This window comes from Lissotriton vulgaris, unplaced genomic scaffold (assembly GCF_964263255.1).
Source record: "Lissotriton vulgaris unplaced genomic scaffold, aLisVul1.2 SCAFFOLD_1649, whole genome shotgun sequence".
Lineage (NCBI taxonomy): Eukaryota > Metazoa > Chordata > Amphibia > Caudata > Salamandridae > Lissotriton > Lissotriton vulgaris.
The window spans coordinates 146,011-166,575 of NW_028249463.1; the positions used below are offsets into that span (position 1 = coordinate 146,011).

The 20,565-nt window shown below is 44.5% G+C and overlaps 1 protein-coding gene across 1 annotated transcript in view; it reads right to left on the bottom strand.

The window, feature by feature from the left end:
- The window catches only part of LOC147663566 (B-cell receptor CD22-like), a 348,558-nt gene that overhangs the window by 107,458 nt on the left and 220,535 nt on the right, over positions 1-20,565 (bottom strand). Inside the window, exon 5 of the mRNA XM_086950354.1 lies at positions 15,640-15,900. Within this exon, the coding sequence (XP_086806480.1) occupies positions 15,640-15,900 (261 nt within the window). The remainder of the gene's footprint in view (positions 1-15,639; positions 15,901-20,565) is intronic.

The window sequence follows — 20,565 nt, forward strand, 5'->3', positions numbered from 1 at the left end:
GCAAGAGTCCAGAAACCAAATCCGATAAACCATGTCCAGAAAACAACAGGGAAACGCCCCTCGCGTTTGTCCTTAAGAACTTTATGAAGATTCCTCCAGCCGGCAAATAGTAATTGGATAAATCCTACCTGCGTTTTCTGCAAGCGGATTTTCGTGGTAGTTTACTACCATTTAGCAGGAAACAGGACTGTCTTGAACCTCAGCGAAGACCCTCAGCGTAGGAAACGAAGACCGGATCAGGAGCAGGGAACCTCCGACCTCTGGAACCAAAAGGAATAATCCGCGCGATGATTAGGGCGTGGCCGCCTTTATAGTCCCAAGCTGGAGTATGGAGGCTGCAAAGGGAACAAAGACCTCGGCAGCCAAACTCGAAATAGGGAACTTCTAAAGCGCAAAGAAACAAGCATTGGCAAGGCGCTTTGACAACAAGCATTGGCAAGGCGCTACAATAACAACCATAGCAACAAGCATTGGCAAAGTGAAAACAACAAACCCTGCGAGGGCAAGAATCACAACAGCAATCACTGGCAAATAGCAACAAGTAATGGCACAACAAGCATTGGTCCATAGCAAGGGCAAGAACATCACATAGGTGCATAGCAAGGGCAAGAATCCAAATCCTGACAAGGTATTGGTGGCAAAGCTCTGAAATGGATTGAATCTTTCTTGACAGACAGGACTTTCCAAGTTTTCTCCCACTCCTCGATATCTAAGGTCCATGCCTCCCCTTTTGGAGTCCCCCAGGGCTCAATTCTCAGCCCTCTTCTTTTTAACTTATATGTAACCCCACTAGCTCTGATTGCGAAACGTGTTGGGCTCATGTTATTTTCCTATGCGGATGACTCACAGATAGTTTTCTCTCTTTCGCAATCAGATATGTCCTCTACTTCCCTTCTTCAATCAGGGCTAAGCGAAATAGCTCCCTGGATGAACCAAAACTTGCTGAAACTCAATGGGGAAAAAACAAAGATTCTTATCCTCGGAAGAAAGCCCGATCTGTGGGGCTATAAACACTGGCCAGCGGAAATGGGTTCCATTCCTCCGACTTCGACACACGTCCGCAACTTGGGGGTCACCATAGATCAGGGCCTAACAATGCAGACGCAAGTGGTGAAAGTGGCGGCTACCTGCTTTACTATCTTGCGCTGGTTGCGAAACATACTTTGGATGTTACAACCAGACACTCAGAGGTCAGTGGTTAACGCCCTGGTGACCTCCAGGTTGGACAACGGTAATGTGCTCTACCTGGGGGTTACTAAGGCGGTTACCCGTCGCCTTCAAATGGTCCAAAATGCTGCGGCGCGTCTACTCTGTGGCTGTAAGAGGAATGAACCCATTACACAACATCTCAGAGAACTCCACTGGCTCCGAGTGGAGAGCCGTGTGAAGTTTAAAGCCTTAAGCTACATGTTTAAAATAAAAGCAGGTACGGCTCCAAGATACTTACAATTCTTGGTGTCGACGTACGCCCCAACCCGTACACTGAGGTCATCTACCCAAGAATTTTTCTGTGTACCCAAGGTCAGACTTGCCAGGATGGGCGGGAGGTCCTTTACCTTCATGGGTCCTAAGCTCTGGAATTCCCTCCCTCCGGTCATTCGTGCGGAACGCTGTTTCAGCCGTTTCCGGAAGGAAGTCAAGACCTGGTTGTTTAACCAATAACCTTCTTTCTACTGTATGCTACTCTAGTCTTCATTAGCGCCGGGAAACCCTGTCCGGGTAGCTGTCGCGCTCTACAAGCTGAGAAAATAAATAAATAAATAAATAAATACTGCGCACTAGTGCCAAGATGACCACTTCATGTCTCATGTACTAATGCACTTGCTATTGCTTCAACTATACGGTGTCCGTTCTGCTTAACTATTAATGCTATAGTATAAATAAAGTAATAGGGTTAGAGTAGAGATAAATGAAATACAGTGCATTAATTTATTTTTGTATTCTAATATGTTTTTTCTTTGACTTTGTTATTAGCTTGTATTTGGGCCTAAGAGTGACACAAACTCCATATTGAAAAAGCTGTGCCTGCGCAAATGATCCCACAAAACCCTGAAGTCACTGACATTGAATGACTGCCAACACTCATCTTACCCACTGTTATGTATTATTTTAGGACCCTATTGTAATTTTCCAGATTCATGCCCTTATATAGGTATAAATCACCATATCCTTATATAGGCATACAAATCATAACCATATTTAGGCATAGCTCATGCAGTCCAAATACGGCAGGGCTTCTTCCACTAGTTCCGAAAATTCACAACGATTTCTTGGAAAACTCAGCTTCAGCAGCTAGAGACTTCCCCATGTTTGAATATTGATTTGTCCAAGAACTCATGGAGTTTTTAAAGAACTGAGTCTCTTTGATGACGTTATTATGTCCAACTGTACGTCAAACTCAGGACCTTCAAGGTATAAATATGCCCACACTCGCCCAAGCAAACACACGGAGCAGTTCCACTATCTACTTGCTTGACACGCCCTGCTTCAGTAAGTGTCGAAGGAAGCCGACCCTCCAGCAGACGCACTAAAGAGACACTGTCTTTTCTCCTGCTGAGAAATCCAGCTCCAGTGTTTCCAAGCTACCCTTGCGGGATGTTGAGGAATCGAGTCCCGAGACTGGCCTTCTTCATTCTAAACTAAGGTACAGAGCTGATTAGACCCTTAGAGAAATCTTGGACAGATTCTTGGCAAAAGAATACTACATTTATGCTACACCTCACTTACTTCTTCCCTCGTACTAACCTTAGGTTAGGAACACCAGGGTAGGCGTATTTTAGAAGCACCAGTTGAGTACTTTTAGCCTCTGTTATTATGTATGTATTTATCTATGAATTTGAATTTTTTTTTAATTTAAACTTTATTGTTCAGTTAATTAAAATCATAACAATTTAGAAGATAAAACACATCCATTATATAAAAAAATGTTTTGTTTTGTTTTGTAAAATACGATAAATTAGTAATAAAACGTCTATTATAAGGCAAAAAGTTAAAACTCAAAGATTTCCGATCAATATTTACATCATTGTGCAATAGTTCAAATCGTTAGCATTAGATATCTTCATGTTGTTTAATGCATTTCTCAAATGCCTGCAAGAACTTCACCAGCTTACAATGTAACCGAGGAGCAGTTGTATCTAGGCATCCAATAATGGCAGATCTACATGTTCGCAACCTCTTGATCCGAAAACTATTCTTTAAATAATATGTCCGTTCTTTGGACAGCGTCTTACAATGGCAAATTATGTGTATAAGATCTTCTTTGGAGCTGCCACACAAATGACAAAAGACAGATGCCTGCTGTTTCCAGGCTGGTTCTTCAGCTAATGTTGGAAAGTTACCAAATCTCAATAACATCAGCTTCCTTTTGATAAAAATGGAGTAAGTTGTTTCCAAGTACAGTGCCGGTGTCAGTGTCTTATAGCCATTTATTACAATCCAGGAGTGCGAACGATGCGAAAAAATCTTTTTATCCAAAACAAGTGAGTGAAGTTTAGCTGCTTTATTTAAAATCTTTTTCAATAAAGCAAATGACAAATTTGTATCCCATAAAGTTTTTGAACTTGTGGCCACCAAAGCATACGTAAGGACTTGATAGGCTTTGGATTTTTTTTTGGGATTGAAGTTCTTGCCATAAATAGGTATTGAGATTGCTATTAACTGCTTTTTGCTTTATCTGATACCACATCTTAATGTATGAGTATAGTCTGCCCAGGGCTTCATTTTTTAAACCAAATTCGAGTCGCATTTGCGCTGGTGATTTCATACTGGGTAATCGTAAAACCTTTTTATACATTTCGGTTGTTAAACTATTCAATAGATCCGCATCCGTTCCGTGCATTGCCACACTTGCATAGGTCAGGGTTGGGAGAACTTAGTTGGCCATCACAGTTAATAAAGGTTTGAGTGATGGACCTTCCAGTTTTTTTGTCAACGTACTTAAACCGAATATCAAGGCTCCCGTTCTTTGAGTCAGATATTTCTTCTGTTCTTTTAAATTAAGCTTATCGTCAAGGTAGAAGCCCAAGTATTTGTATGCTGAAACTTTCTCTAATGGTTTTCCTTTTAACCAAATAGCGTGATGTGATCCGCGGCGATTGGTTATCAGCATAGTTTTTGTTTTTGCGATGTTTAAAGCCAGTTTATTTGCCAGCAGGTAAACCGAAAGTTCGTTTACTAATCTGGTTAGACCCACCTTCGTTAAACTCATGAGCACTATGTCATTGGCATAGGCCAGATGGTTGAGCTGTAAATCACCTAGTTTCGGCGAGTAAGCATTGCAACTATTCAATTGCCCTGATAAATCTGAGATGAAGAGATTGAATAAATGAGGCGCAAGAACACATCCCTGTTTAAGACCAATCGTCGTAGGGACTTTTCTCGATAGCCGAGTGCCATCACCTATTTTCACTTGCGACCATGTATGCGAATAAAATAGGAGCAAACCCCTTAAAATACTTTCCGGAATGGCCCATGCTCTCAGTTTCGTCCATAATAAATTACGATCGACACTGTCAAACGCCGCCTGAAGATCGACGTAACACATGTGTAGATCCTCCTTTTTTCTCATACACTTCTCCGCGATCATGGTGATGGATAGGATGTTGGCAATAGTTCCAATCCCCTTCTTGAACCCCGTTTGATTAATGGGGATCAGTTCTTTTTCATTCGACCAGGTAACCAGATCGTTTAGAAGTAGTGTTGCAAAATATTTTGCCTCAGCATCCTGCAGCGCTATTAGACGATAATTGTTCGGTTTGGATCTTTTCACCACCTTTATAAATTGGCATGAATATTGATCCTTGCCAGGTTTCTGGGATTTGGATTACATTTTGGACATCTGAGTACAGTTCGGCCAGGCAAGGCCCCCAAAATTCTGGTGAATATTTGTACACAGCTTGTGGAATACCATTCGGGCCTGGAGCCCCATTTGATTTTACTCTTTTAATAATTTTAATTATCTCTTCCGCTGTGTATGGATTGATCTGAAAGTCTGTACTCAGATCATTACTGTTTTTATTGGTCCTCGATTGGCTCACTTGATATTCCGCGGGGCATATTATTTTTAGACTTTTTGAACAAAGGTCACTACAATAGCTTTTTAACGTGGTGTCCATAAATTTTGACGCAAGGAATGATGCCCACTCTGATTCCTGCACATTTGAAGTTAAAACGTTACAGGGTCTTGTTAATTGATTTATAGTTTGCCAAAATGTATGCGTACTCTGTAATTTTGAACTATAAATTATTTTTGACCAAAAACTATCATTTGTTGACCTTTTATGTTTCCAGATCATATTTTTATATTCCTTTCGCTGAGCACGGAAGCTGGCCCATTGGTTTGTACCATGGTCTGCCGACTTTAGCTTCTTTAGCTTCTTTTGGGCTTTTCGGAGTTGTCTTCTAAGAGCTTGTAGCTCTTTCGGGAGCTTACTCCGTGGACCTTCAGTGCTGGATTTCATGACAGGCAGCTTCATTTTTTGTTTTAATTTTAACAGAAAAAGAGACCATCCTTGGATCGCATTTGGGACATTCCCAATCTTTATCAATGTTTCCTTCATTGTTGAATCCCACTCTTGTTCATTTGTGTTGGACCAATTTATACGTTTCAAGTTAACAGAGTTTAGCTGACCTTTCAATATATATGACAATTGCAATCTTTCCTTGTTGAGGTTAAATATGATGTGCTGCATTGCATGGTCACTCAGCACTGTAAACTCGATTTGAAAGCTAGTTACAAAAGGAAAGATTGGAAGGCTAACCATTGTAAAGTCCAAGGTGGATTGGGAAAAAGGACCGACGTATGTTTTGCTGGGGGGTTGATCTTCTGGGAACCTCCCGTTCAGTACACGCAGCCCAAGGAACTCTAACTCGGTCACTAATTGGATTGCCTGTTTGTCCTTTCGCGTTCCTATGCTACTTTGTATCTGTTCGGGAACACCCCAGTATGCATTATCAATTGTTAGTTTATCATCCTCTACTGGTGTTAGGATCAGGTTAGAATTAAAGTCACCAGTGATTATTATATCAGCTAATGGTTCAGTCGAGCGTAAGTTCATGATGACTTTGCACAATATCTCGTTCTTTAACTTTTTTTTCTTAATTTTCGGTTGTGTGTAATAATTTACAAGAACTATTGGATTGGTTTTACTGTAATCTGATAGTTTGATTAGCTGAATACTAGAATCTGGTGACTGTAATTGTTCTGAGTTAATCTTTAAGGATGAAGACACGTATACTGAAAGACCACCAATGGCCCGGCCATAGATCTTACATTTTTCCGCTGCTACACTATGGTGTATGAACCCGGCAAGGGCAATTTCTTCTCGTAGCCAGGTTTCTTGTAGAGCAATTATATCACAACCTTGCCATTCATCCAATGGAAAGCCTCCCTCCAGTAAACGTTTTGCACCAGCAATATTCTAGGATACCACAACCTTTTTGGTGTCATGTTTCAGTTTCCAATCAATTGGTCAGACCTTCCTTTTTTCATTTAACATACCAGGGAGCCATTTCCAATTGTCTGTGGAATTGCCTGATTCCCCATTTCCCCGTTTTATTTCTTCATGTTCTGGCATGGGTTCACTCCTACCCTTAGCATTAAATAATATGGAATATACTGTTTTTTTTTATTTTCTTTAAAGATACTTCGTCCATTTTCAGGGGATATTGAACTCCACCCTGCCTCTTCAATGGAGCAGGGTAGCGTGGGGAAATTTGGTGCGATATCTGGATGCCCCATGATTGAAAGATATCGACTTTCCCCATAATTGCTTCTGCTATTTGTGTTGATTTCCAGGTTGTCAAGGTTTGTTCTGCTGAGGCATCAGTCGTGCCTTTAAGAAATTCAACCCGCTCAAGATGGTCTGTACAAGTAACCTTTAGATCTTCAAATTCCGTCAATAGCTTCAAAATGTTGCTCCTATTTAATATGTCATGTGCCCCCTGAGACTTATACTCTGGTGTCCAGATAATTTTGTGCAGCTCCAATCCAGCTTTGTGATTGACTGGCTGCTTAGGGATGCCTCATTCCATATTTACCTGAGTGCTCTCTGGATTCTTTACACAGAATTGCCATGTTTTCTCGGTCAGGGCACTATGCTCCGCATTCAGTCTTTGACGCTCATGGATCAATCGATCCTCTCTAGGTACAGTCGCAAGCTCTATTGATTGTATAGAGGAAGCTGGAATTGCCATTTGACATTCGTCACTATTCACTGACATTTGTGCGAGTTTATTTGAACCTTCTAGAAGAGTAATTTTGTCTGTCGGGTGACCATCATCCTGTAACTTAGCTGGTATAAATTTCACGGAGTTGCCATTAAGTTGTTGGCATCCTTCCTCTTCTCCCTTATCTGTGCCGTGGGCGATGGCTTCAATGGGCTTGATCTTATACTTTACTTCAGGCTGCATACACTTAGTACCCATAATATTGCACTGTATGTCTGGATCAGCGGTACGCGATTGATTTGTGCCATCCATCTTATAATGCTGTATTTTTTTAACTTGCGGAGATTTGGTAACAGTGACTGGTTGCTCAAGGTTTTTACACACTTTTTCGGACACTAAGTTACCTTTAGTATTCGTATCTTCTCTTACTGAGGTATCCATGTTACTTCCACCTTTGTCAACAATTTTTGATAGACCTTGATTCAAATTCGCAAAAATAGGATACACTCCATATCCCTTGTTTGACACCACCTCACTTTTCTTGTTTCGAGCTTTTCTCTCTTTTTTCCTTTGTCTCTTGGATAACCTTGGCTTTGTGATCTCGTTATTACTAGAGTCTAACAAAACCGCTTTATTTGCTACTTCATTAATTTTGATCCTGACCATGGCCTTTTTGTCCACATTGGGTCATCATGTTTGAGGGTTTTTCATCGGTCAATGAGTTTTCATCAAGTTTAGAGCTGCTTGCACTGTCCAGCGTCTGATCAGCATTAATCAAACCTTGGTTTAGGGTTAAAATCTGTTCGAGGATGATAGGGAGAGAGCTCAATTTGTCCAAAACAGGGCCACATGAGCAGGTGGATTGTGACTGATATGTATGAGCTTGTGCTCTTATAATCAGTTTATTCAAGTTGTCCAACTTTGTATTTATCCCTGCTATATTTGATGCTATAATATTCATTAAGTCGATTTGGATATCCAACTTATCAGATTGCATTATCATTGTTTTTGCCGATGTTTGCAAGGCTTTTAGAAGAGGGGCAACCAGATTCACAAAGGCCATATCCATTTGTGTTTTAGTTATGAGTTCCTCGTTTATTGGGTCCTTATTATTGGTATTGATTATTGTCAATGGGACCCCCCCCATGGCCCATTAATTTCTGTATGTGTTCAGTAGGATACTCACTAGACAAGTACTTATTCTCATTCTCCCTCTCAATAACTCCATCCTCCTCTATCTCCCCTTTCTCCGAGAGGCAATTGGCCGGCTCATTCTCGCATTTGCTTTTGTCGCATGCCAACTCCATCAAATCAGTGTTTTTTAATTCCACCATATTTGCAGACTCTTTTGTGGTTGGTAATACTTGACTTGGATTAGTTGTTATTAACAGTTTTGGAGACTGCAGGCTTAGTGATGGCATTGGGGTAGTATGTACTAATGCTACTGTTAAGACTTCATGGGTTCTCCCACAGAGACTTTTAGTTTTTTCAGTGTGTCCTGGACTCTCCGTTAGACTAATATTTTTTGAGGGTTCATCCATGTCACCAAGGAAGGTTATTGTGTCTTGTGTCGAAACGGCTTTGATTGACATTCCTGCCGCTGCCGCTGGCCCCCCTGGGCTAATCTCCATTGTTGGCACTATAGGTGTTGATAGGCCCAGAACTCCTCCCGTTGATGAGAACAAAACACCCCCCGGATCTTTCAAAAACTGGAATCGCGTACTAGGCGAGTTTTTATTTTGAATTGACTTTTCAAAAAGGGAGGCAATTGGTGAGATAAGTGGATTCTGTTTAGAACTATTTGCTTTGGTGGAGTTCAACTTTTCCAATCTTTTCCGTTTAAGAGCACTTCGAGAGGCTGGAATCTTGTCCCCCGGTGTCTTCCTCACTTTGCCAGACCTCATGGTGAAACCCAACGTTACTAAGCCTTGTGCTGCCTGGCTTATCAGAAACTTTATCAGTAACTTTGTCTCTGTCTTGTTTAACCGTTTGTCCTAGACCCTTTTGGAGACAAAGGTTGCGTTTCACCTTTTCATCTGCCACCTGTCATCCCCACAATCTTCATTCAGGCGTGTCCTGCCACTGCTGCAGCTCTCTCTGTCACTGCTCTTTCACCACTAGGGCTCCCAAGGCACACGAGGGGTGGGGGTGGGGGACCAGGGGCAGAACACAAGCGGAGCACTCAGGGGTTGCCACGAGCAAGAACAGACCTAGTCGGTTCTGCCTTGACAGTCCCCCGGGCTCTTACTCTGCAGCAGCCTCTAAAGGCGGCCGCGCTCGTGCTAGTGCCCGTGCCTCAGTCAACCCCTCTCTTCCCCCTGCTGCCTCACTCACTGACTGTCCGCTGCCACTGTGTATGTCTGTTGCAGCTTTGTGAGGCTCTGTGAGGCGTTGTGAGGCGTTATAAGGCGTTATAAGGCGTTATAAGGCGTTATAAGGCGGGGGGTGACCTGGGGGCCACAGGGATTCAGGATTAAGGTCCTGCTGCTGCTGATTCCACCACTTCTCGCAGCCTTCCGTGATTTCCGGGATTAACCCCTACTGCGCCTTGGCGCCTCCCACCTGTCACCTTTACCTTCTGCTTTCTGCTTTCCTGCTTTTCCTGCTTTTCGCCTTACGCGGCGTCCCTCAGCAGCGTCCCACAGCAGCGGCGGTAACGGGGAGCGGTAACGGTAGCAGAGGAGCAGCAGCCTTCCCCGTTCTGCTGGTGCCGCTCGACTCCGCTCGACTCTGCTGCGACTCTGCTGCTGCTGGCGGACTGCAAAACCCGGACTGGCTCTTCGCGGCACTTCTCCCGAAACAGCAGCTACTCTGCCACTTGCATAACTCCGCTAGCGCGACAGAGTATTTATCTATGGTTTAGGAACCATACAATGCTCTTACAGTATTATTTTATTCTACTATTTATACTGTATGCATTATATTTTACAAGCAGTTTTACGATTGTAGAAGTTCATTTCTTATGCTTGAGAAAGAAAACTGTTCAATAAATCCTTTTATTGAAAACACCTGTCTATTCATTTCTCTGCACCTCTGGTGAAACGAAGCATGCACGATTGACTGAGTGAAATAGCTATATATTGTTTCCACTACTCTGATGATCAGTTTTATCTTGGGGAAACAAAGTTGTCATGTTTATGCAGTTGTCAGAAACAAATCCCTTCTTGTTTATTCGAGAACGTTTCTAGTGACCTCTGAGCTAGTTGGCACTGACAATTAAGTCTAGTATATTCGATAAAGACCTAGTCGACCTCAGTCTTACGTCCAGTCTATAGGATGTATTATTCCAATGCCAAAGTCTATTGGGAATGTAGGAACTACACTACACCACGATGTTCCTGGGAAACTGTCCATTTGATCCAAGCAGAGGAAGAAATATGAACTGTAACAAATACAATGTATACCAATTGCAACAAATATTGCTGGGTGGAATAAAAGTGCATGGGAAAAAATTATGGGCAGGAACTTGATCAATCTAATTCAATGAGAAATTACCTCATCTTAGTATGGTGTGATGACTTCTCCTCGTCTTTCTGACCAATCACAGAAGGGGAACACAGATTTGCAACATTTAGGGAAGGTACATTGACGTAGAAATGGTTTAACTAAGGTAGGCTTAGCTAGAGAAATTGTACGGCTTGTCCGATTATCTCACCTGTTACTAACCCAACGCGTGCTATAGGAGATCGAGAGCAGAGGTGCTGGTGGAGCACTCTTTCAGAAGAATCAAGAGTTTGCTGAGGGAGAATAATCGATTACCAAATCGGGGTATCAGAATTTGACATACAGAGAGGGGTGCAATACTAGCATTACACTAGTGGGGGTTACCTGTCCTGATCTACACCTGTCCTGTCCTGTTGACACCTGATTAGTCAGGAGCCCTATCTTTGTCCCAGCCCATGACCAGGATTGGTCTTCGCACTATTCTAGGTAAATATAATTCATGTGGTATGTCCTTGTGCTATTTCCTTTTTTCACCTTTCCCAGGTACGAATGTCTAAAGCTGTTACTGTGATTTCTTGCAAACTTTATGTCCTATTAATCATTGTCTTACTTGTAAAATGTATGGTCACTGTATTGTGGCCACTGACTCAGAAAACCATGCATAGATAAAGTGTTTAAAACTTCTCCCGAGTCTGTGATTATTTCAGGAAAGATAAATTATTAAATTACTACTTATTATGCTAACTTCTATTGGGATCCTTAGGACGTGTAACATAGGTGACGAGGATTGATAAGTCATGGTATACAGGTATACATCCAAAGTGATAAAATCCCGACAGGCAGGAAATAGAAGCAGGATTACCGGTTCATAGTTGCGAATGTTTATGGGTCCAGGTGAGTATGATTTATTGAGCTGGTAATCCCACGCGCCATCACCTTCTCCAGTGCAGCAATATGCCTCTCCTCGTCCTCGTTCTTCTGCAGCACAGGACTCAAGGCTTCCTGACTCTGACAGCAATCATGATGCTGCAGGATCAGCATCGCTATTGGTCTGATTTGCACGCTAAGGCAGTGCCTGGGGAGGCTGGGAATGTTTCCACTGGGCTGTGAAACACAACCCAATGGAGAACATGCCAAGTGCGCATGCTGGTTTGGCCAGCCCTAGAGGGACGGTCAAAGTGTAATTGCAGACTTAGGAGTGGGCAAACAACTTCTGCTCCCTCTGATGCGGGGACCAAACCCGCCCCACCCAACCTTGCTAGAGTCTAATGAAAAATAACATGATAAGACCTACTTAGTATTATCATTTTATTTTTATTTTGTACTCCACAAACGAGCAGTGGGGTGACGCTCTTCCACCTTAGCGGAGAGGCCGCCACTGTCTAAGCCTCGTTCTATAAGGATTTTTTGCTGAGTCAGCACAATTTAATTAATTACATTTAAATGTTATATGTCACGAGCTGTCACTTTGTATTTCAGCAGCATTGAGTTGTATGTCAGAATACTTGAAGCTAAATATTTTTTACAAAAATCATACAATCATTTGGTTACCATAGTCTGGCACCATGCTTTCCTGTTAGTCATACATTGTCACAACATCGTGGACAACAACTCCAGCATGGATGATCCGCACACATGGCAGTTCATGTCCTGTTCCCCAATGTTCACTTCAGTATGAAGTCACAAAGGCAGGGGCCATAAAGCACTATGCTCACCTTCTACCTGGAGTAGGTTGATATTCCTGTCAGCCTCACTCACTGGACACCTACCTAGATCACACATTCTGTGTCAGAACAAGTGGGCATACAGCAGCACAAATCTATGTTCACATTTACTCATCAAGCAGAAGAACACAGCACTTATAACATTACACACCTAACACAGCGCACACCAATAACATAATACGAAAACAGCACTTCTCCCCTTAAAGAGTACAGGCACCTATTTGAGTTGGGGCGGCCCTGCAGGTATGTGATGTTCATTTATTTTGCTTATTAAATAGATAATATTACAGTACAGGCTTATGCTGCATTTAATTACATCTGGACTGCTCCTTAGTCAGAAAAAGTGTCTAATCATCTGAATGGTATCCTGATAGTAGGAGCTCTATTTGGGGATCTTTTCAACAAAACGGTTGATAAAAATGGGTACATAATTTTCTAGAGAGTAAAATTAACTTGTGGGCTACCCACTACAATTTAAAGATGTTGCCACTGGCAAGAGGAAAATAAAACAAATAAATGATGCTTGGGAACCATTATCAATCCTGAAAGGCCCTTATTGGCTCAAAGGCCGTCTTCAGATCTGTGCATCCCTAGTGACATTGTCACTACCATACCTGTAAGACCTATTGGGTGTTAGGTTGGCGAGGGTCTGGTATCTTATAGCTGGCCATAAGTTCTCTGCTTAGTTATGGTTTACTTCTCTTGGTAATCATCTCAAGTGCTCCATTGTATCCCATTAGTTGTATATTAGGACGGATGTACCAAAGACTGTTATGACACCTTTAACTCCCTCTTAATCCTTGCAAAATGATGTGAGATAACTAGATGTGATATACACTTCCTAACCTGAGCAGTTTTTGAAATTAGTCCCATCTAAGGAGAAATAATAGGAATCATCAATATCAGGAACACTTACTAGACAAAGAACGTTTGTAACAGTGAGCTTTAGCTATAACAACTTTCTACACCTCCTTAACAATCTGCAAAATATCTTTGGTAAACTATAGATCTTGGCGCTCTTAAGTAACATATGAATTCAGAAAATGTGACAACACATTTTTCACTGTGAAAGAGGGAGGAGATTCAATCGGTAGCATGATTAAAGAGTATTCTTGGGTAAATAAATGATTGAGATCCCAATAGGAGGCCTACCCCGCCACAGTTGCGCGCTTAGGCTCACAAGTGCACTTTAGATTACTTTTTTCTTAAACTTCTGTTGAATTAGAGGAAGGTTTAAAGTGTACTCAGAATGGCAGATGTATTTAGCATAGGCTGTTGTGCTTGAATCACACATTCCGGGCCTTATTGCGATGAAGTTTGGAAAGCCTCTGACTACAGGTCCGAAGCTTTCAGAGACTCGTTGCAGTTTCAATTCTGACCACCGAATTGCAATGTAAGTAGTCAGAATTGAAACCTGCTGGTCATTCCGGCTGGCATATAATAGGCTGAAGGAGCCTGTTGCCCAGTCAGAACGCAACGTGTTCCCAATGTGACGGCGTTTGCACTGCGAGATTACGATGCTCAGTTTCCAAAAGGCTTTCTATTCAGGGTTTGGCAACATGGAAAGCATGTTTGGGGGCCCCTAGCACAGCCCTCTTCTCCCAGCGGACTCCGGTTAGGGGGCAAGGGGTCACTTGTGGTGCCCCCTGTTGATCCCTGCACAGTGTGGCAGGTACCTTGAGGTGCATGCCAATCATTCAATCAATCAGTCAAATTTGTAAAGCGCGCTACTCACCCGCTAGGGTCTCAAGGCGCTGGGGGGGAGTCGCTACTGCTCGAACAGCCAGGTCTTGTTCCATGTCCTGGCCGCCAGGTAGGAGAAGGATCTTCCTCCGGCGGTGCATTTGCGAATTCGTGGGACGGAGGGGAGGGCGAGGCTGGAGGATCGGAGCTGGCGGGTGGGTGTGTAGAATGTGAGGCAGTTGTTGAGGTATTTCAGGCCCATGTTGTGGAGAGCCTTGTGTGCGTGGGTTAGGAGTCTGAACGTGATCCTCTTGCTGACGGGGAGCCAGTGCAGGTCTTTCAGATGGGCAGAGATGTGGCTGTGGAGAGGGTTGTCCAGGATGAGTCGTGCAGAAGTGTTCTGTATGCGCTGGAGTCTTTTCTGGAGTTTGGCTGTGGTTCCAGCATAGAGGGTGTTCCCGTAGTCCAGCCGGCTGGTGACGAGGGCCTGGGTGACCGTCTTCCTGGTTTCGGTGGAGATCCACCAGAAGATCTTTCGGAGCATGCGCAGGGTGTTGAAGCAGGAAGACGAGACGGCGTGCAGTCATGAACACAATCTCCCATTTCTCTATTGGACCTTGTGCAATGGCCGGTTTACACCTGCAGCACAAGCTCCCTTAGAGAAATAGGAGTATGCGACCACACTATGTGCGGTCTCATTGTAATTGCAGTGTTGGGATTGACAACCGGAGGTCGGTCAGTCCTGAGACCGCGACAGTGTCAGTCAGAGGCAACTCTGACCAACATCATAATCGAGCCCTCTGTGTCGTGGCAATATGTGACTTACCAGCACTTCATTAGCATTCCTCTGGATAATACATTTCTTCCTTATCAACCTCTGATGAAGACTGAAGCATCAGATTTTTAGCAAATATTCCATATCCAGCTAGAAAAGCATACTTTGTGGACATTTAATCTGGACACAATACCTCTGCATTGACACCTAATAAGTTTCATTTAATTCCTGGTGTGCCTTCATTAATTCCATGAGGTTTATCCAGGAAATACTCCAACCTGGAAATACTCCAAGACTTTGATACCACCAAGGAACATTTGAAATTCCTTTAAACTAAATCTGAAAACCAATACCAGAAATTCTAAACAATTTTCAATATTACATAAAGGAATAGTTAGTGCTAAAACCTAAAGCAATGCTCATGTTTAAACATATATATTTGTCAATAAAGCGAAAGACTTGCAGACCTCAATATTAACAAAGAGCATTTACACTGATTTATTGATGAAACTGATGAGATTTGTCCAGAAGCTTTTATATCTTGTGACTACTGACAGCAGATGAGAGCAATTGTTCCTGAAACCTTCAAGATGGCAGACCTGATGCTATGTTGTAAACTGATGACTCACAGAGGCCTGAAGCAGGATAGCAAAATCCTATAAGAGAGATAAAATACCATACTTTACGCTTTTTCCTTTGACCTTCCTCTTCAGCAAAGAGGAAGGGTCAATCTGTCTGAACTCATGTTTAGACTGCAAGATACACATGAGATTTAATACCATTCCCATCCCACAGACTAACCATTACTTACTGGTTAAAGGGTATGAATGAAACCACACTCACATTTGACGGTGACAGAAATTGCAGGGGAAGAGGAGTTGCCAATGACATTGTGGGCCATGCAGTGGTAGTACCCGGCATCATCCATGGCTGTCCTCTCAATCTTCAGTGTTTTACCTTCCTGTTTCTTAATCACTCTGTTATTCTTATACCAGGTAAAATGTGTCTCTCTTGGGTAACTGTTCTTCACCACACATGACAGTTCCATTCGATGTCCTTCCTCTGGGTCCATGGCTAGAACAGCGTGTACACCTTTGGGAGAATCTATTGTGAAAGAGCAAAGTTTTGATGTTTCTAAGTGCTTAACAATTTTAAAAGATTGACTGTATTGTACCAATTGCACCAGTACAATTATATTTCTGCACATCCCCTAAAGATATATAATTTTCAACAGGCCATCGACCTGGGGGCCTATTTTCAGTGGGGGTTGCCTCTGAACAGGGGTAGTGGAGCGGGGAATGGGTGGAGGTGGTTAAAATAAAAAAATGTACTTGCCTTCTCCAACGCAGCAGTATGCCTCTCCTTGTACTCGCTCTTTGGCAGCCCTGGACTCTGACAGCAATAATGATGCTGCAGGAGCTGCATCATGATTGGTCTGAACGTCCTGTTTTGATGCTCAGGCAGTGCCTGGGGAGGCTGGGCATCTTCTCCATGGGGCTGTGTAACACAGCCAAATAGAGAACATGACGGTTTTGCCGGCCCTAGAGGTACGGTCAAAGCGTCATTGCACACCAAGGAGTTGGAAAACCACTCTTGCTCCCTCTGATGCGGGGCGCCCAGGCCCGCCCAGGCCCGCCCCGCCCCACCTGGCTGGAGTGTAAGGAAAAATAAAATGATTCATAACCTATGCTGAAATGAGCGCCTCGATTTACAATGTTCACAAATCTATTAGTAAAGTAATAGTTTAGTGCAAAAAAAGTTTATTAGGCTGTCTAATGAATTTCAAACTCTGTGGTTTATTTCAAAATCCTTTCAAATTGGTAGATCCACACAATATAGTAACACATCAACAAAGCGTTTCATCCACATTTGGACATCATCAGAGCTGTACATTAAAACAAAACACAATACATCAATGAACAAATTACAGGTAATCCTCTTTTTCCAAAACAAGAGTTCATCAATGTCCCCATAATTATTACATTAACTCAATTCATAAACAGTAAGCCCTGCCTATATCCAATCTTAGAATCATGCATGGTTACAAAGGTATAACATTTCCTTTTACCAACTTGACACTAATTCTAAACTATGGACCTGGTGCCCACGACTGCCTCGTTAGAATATATCATGCTTTCGCATCCCATATTATTACAATTCATTATAATCACAGTTGATCAGAACACATTCAAATATGTCTTAAAAGTCTTAATACAAAGTCATTATAATTTGCAGTTAGTCAGAACCCTTCAATTCCATCTCCCAAAGTCGAATACATTAATAGTCCCCCGTCACTCTCCTCCTTCAATGTCAATGGTCCTGTCTGATCCAATTCACTAATCCACCTCCCAAGTACCAATAACCAGTGTCCTTAAAATTACTGATATTGAAAACATGCCTCCAAATTATGTATTGATTATCTGCTCCAAATTCCCTGATCCATCCATCCATGAGGAAGTTTTCAACAAAACAAAAAATATGACAAGCGTGGAGAATCACGACGGCCCAATCGGCGTCCGGCCGACCCATTTCCGCTCTGGCGATATCGCGTGACCCGAGCGTCAGGGGGTGGAGACTCTGGGCCTATTTAGAGTCAACTCCCTGTGACTGGGGTCTCTGTTCCCCCTATCACTCCTGGATACCTGACTGCTCACGCCGGCTCCTGGCCATTCTCGAGATCCAGGCCGGCTTTCCGAAATTCTAGAAGCAGAAGGACTGAGCATCGTTCGTGTAGCCAGGTAAGGGGTCGAGTGCCTTGGGGGCCTCGTGGGCAGCCGTGAGTCACGGTGGGTGCAGGGTAGGGATTAGAGTGTCGCTGCCTTACGGGGCTTACGGCTGTGTGCGGGGTTCTTCGTGGTGCGGGCTCCTGCCAGGCGGCGTGAACGGTGCTTAGGGGTGTGGGAACAGGGAACTCAGGGCGCGTTAGGTGCTATAGCGAGGTAATGCGAAGCACGCAATAGTTAGCATGGCGCCAAAAAAGGGTGGACAAAAGCGAAAGGACTCTGAACCTGAATTAGCGCAGATTATGAAATTGCTGCTAAAAAAGTTGAGCAAGGAGACCCCCGATAGCGGGGACGAGAGTGATTCTTCCCGGGGGGAGCAGCCCAAAGTAGTAGAGCGGCCGCGCAGGGGGGTGCTACCGAAGGCTGCTTGTCCACCATTAAAGAAGAAGGCCAAGGCGCAGCCAAAAGGGAAAGGGACGAAGAATAGGCCTAGCCCTGCCGGGGGGAAACAGGACGAGGGATCAGTAGGTCCCGTCCCCACTCCTCCTTTAGATGCAGAACGGGTCTTTCCTTCTGATCCTGAGCCGGGTGTGGTCACACCAGCAGACCCAGTGGGGTCAGTTTTGTCTGAGATTAGGGAGGCGCTTAGGGCGTTGGCGCCGGGAGGCGCGGTACCATTAGTCACGATCCCTCCGGCACCACTCCCACCGCAGCCGGTGGCCGCAGTGGCAGCCGCTGGCGATCAGTTGGATAGCTTGCTGGCATCAGTTTCCATCCTAGTGGGCCAATTATCAGCCCCGGAAAGGTTGTTAGAGAGAAGGAGCGCTGGGGCGGCAGCACCGTGGGTGCCCCCACAGCTCACAGAACAGGTCGCATTGCAGGATATTAAGAGGCAGTTGACACTTTTAGTCAAGTTGCGCAAAGCGTTGCCCAGCGTAGCGATTGGAGCACAGCCCCCCGCAACAGCGATAGCAGTGCCACCTACAGGAGGTAAGCCTGGTGACACTACGCTAAGGAGCAGCGAGGTGGGAACTAGTCAGGGGAACGTGTTGTCCCAGTCAGGGATGTTAGCTACGCATGTTATTACGGAAATGCGAGAGAAGATTTGGAGAGGTGCCTACGTAGATATATTCTCCCTTATCAGGCCGAAGAGGCGAGAAGAGGATTACAAGGACAGGGATGGGAAGGATCATTCCTTCCGAGATCAGAGACCTAGGATAGAGGAGACTATAACCAATTGGTTGTTCGGCTTTCACGTCTACGTTACGGTGTTGTTGGAAAAAAGGCCAGAGTTGGCGATTCCGCTGGTGTTTTATACTAATAAGATTGTAAAGGCGCACTCCACGCATGGCGGTTCTGCCTGGCTGACATACGATAGGGAGTTTCACTGGGCGAAGGAAGAAAACCCCTCCATTTGTTGGGATCAGTTTGAGGTCAATGCTTGGTTAGAGAGCGTAAGCAATAGGGAACACTTTCGGACCTCCCAGGGAGGGCCGGGCGAGAAGAAAGGGACATGCTGGGCATTCAACGGTAAAGGGTGCACATGGCCCCCTGGGCAGTGCAAGTTCAAGCATGCATGCGCCTACTGCGGTCACCAGTCCCATCCTGAGTCAAACTGCAATAAGAAATCCAAAGAGCGGAGGGGCAACGCCCCTAAGGATGTCAAGCCTCCCCAAGTCTAATCTGCCTACTCCTGTTGACATTAAGAAACTGATCTTTTGGTTGGGCAGGTATCCGGATAGGGCAGCTGCCAGGATGTTGTTTGAAGGTTTTTCCAGCGGTTTTCATATACCAGCATCACATGTCCCTTCTATTACTCAGTGTAGGAACCAGGTTTCAGCAAGAACCCATCCCTCAGTAGTGGCCACAAAGGTAGAGAAAGAGCGGGCTTTAGGCCGAGTAGCTGGCCCGTTCCCGGATCCTCCCTGGGAGAACTTTGTCTGCTCCCCTTTAGGAGTGGTGCCCAAAAAGGAGCCGGGACAGTTCAGAATGATCCATAACTTATCCGCACCGAAAGGTGCATCTGTAAACGATGCCATCGACCCGGCGGTGTGCTCAGTGACGTACTCATCCTTTGATGCCGCTGTTCAGAAAGTGAGGGAGCTAGGCAGAGGGGCGTTACTGGCAAAAACCGACCATTTGTTAGGCTTTCAGGTCCAACAGCAATTTTATTACGACAGATGTATGCCTATGGGTTGTGCGGTCTCCTGCAAATACTTTGAAACCTTTAGCTCCATGCTGCAATGGGTGTTTTAGCAAAAGTCAGGATGTACGGATGTCGTGCATTACTTAGACGATTTCATGGTAATGGGTCCCGCATCGTCGGATGCCTGCGCGTTGGCCCTAAGCCAGCTGGTGGCGATGTTAAAGGAATTTGAAGTGCCGCTGGCACCGAGCAAGACAGTCGGCCCTGACAAGTGCATGTCCTTCCTGGGCATTGCAATTTACACAGTAGCGGGGGAATGTAGATTGCCAATGGATAAAGTAAAGGCCTTTTCCCTAGCCATTGAGGTAGCATTGGCATGTCCAAAGGTGACGTTGCACCAGTTACAAGTGCTTGTGGGGCAGCTAAACTTTGCTTTGCGGATCATTCCCATGGGACGCCCTTTCTCGAGGTCTATAGCCAGGGCGATGGTGGGTCTTACCCAGAAGCATCACCGGGTGAGGTTAAAAGCAGGGGTGAAGGAGGACCTCAAGGTGTGGAGGGATTTCCTGGCAGATTTCAACGGGCGGGTAGTGTGGCCGCGCGCCGCCGGTGTCCAGTAAAGTAAAGAGCTAGGATTATACACCGATTCAGCTGGTAATGTTGGTTTTGGGGCAATCTTGGGCCCTGCCTGGTGTGGGGCGGTCTGGCCAGCGGAGTGGCACTTAGCAGGCTTGACTAATTTAGCCTTTTTAGAGCTCTTTCCCATCTGGGTTGCAGTTACGGTGTGGGCAGAGCGCTTCAGGGACAGGGTCGTGACCTTCTGGTCGGATAACATGGCAGTGGTTCAGGTTATCAATCGGCAAGGGGCGACTTGCCCACACGTGCTGAGGTTGCTGAAGT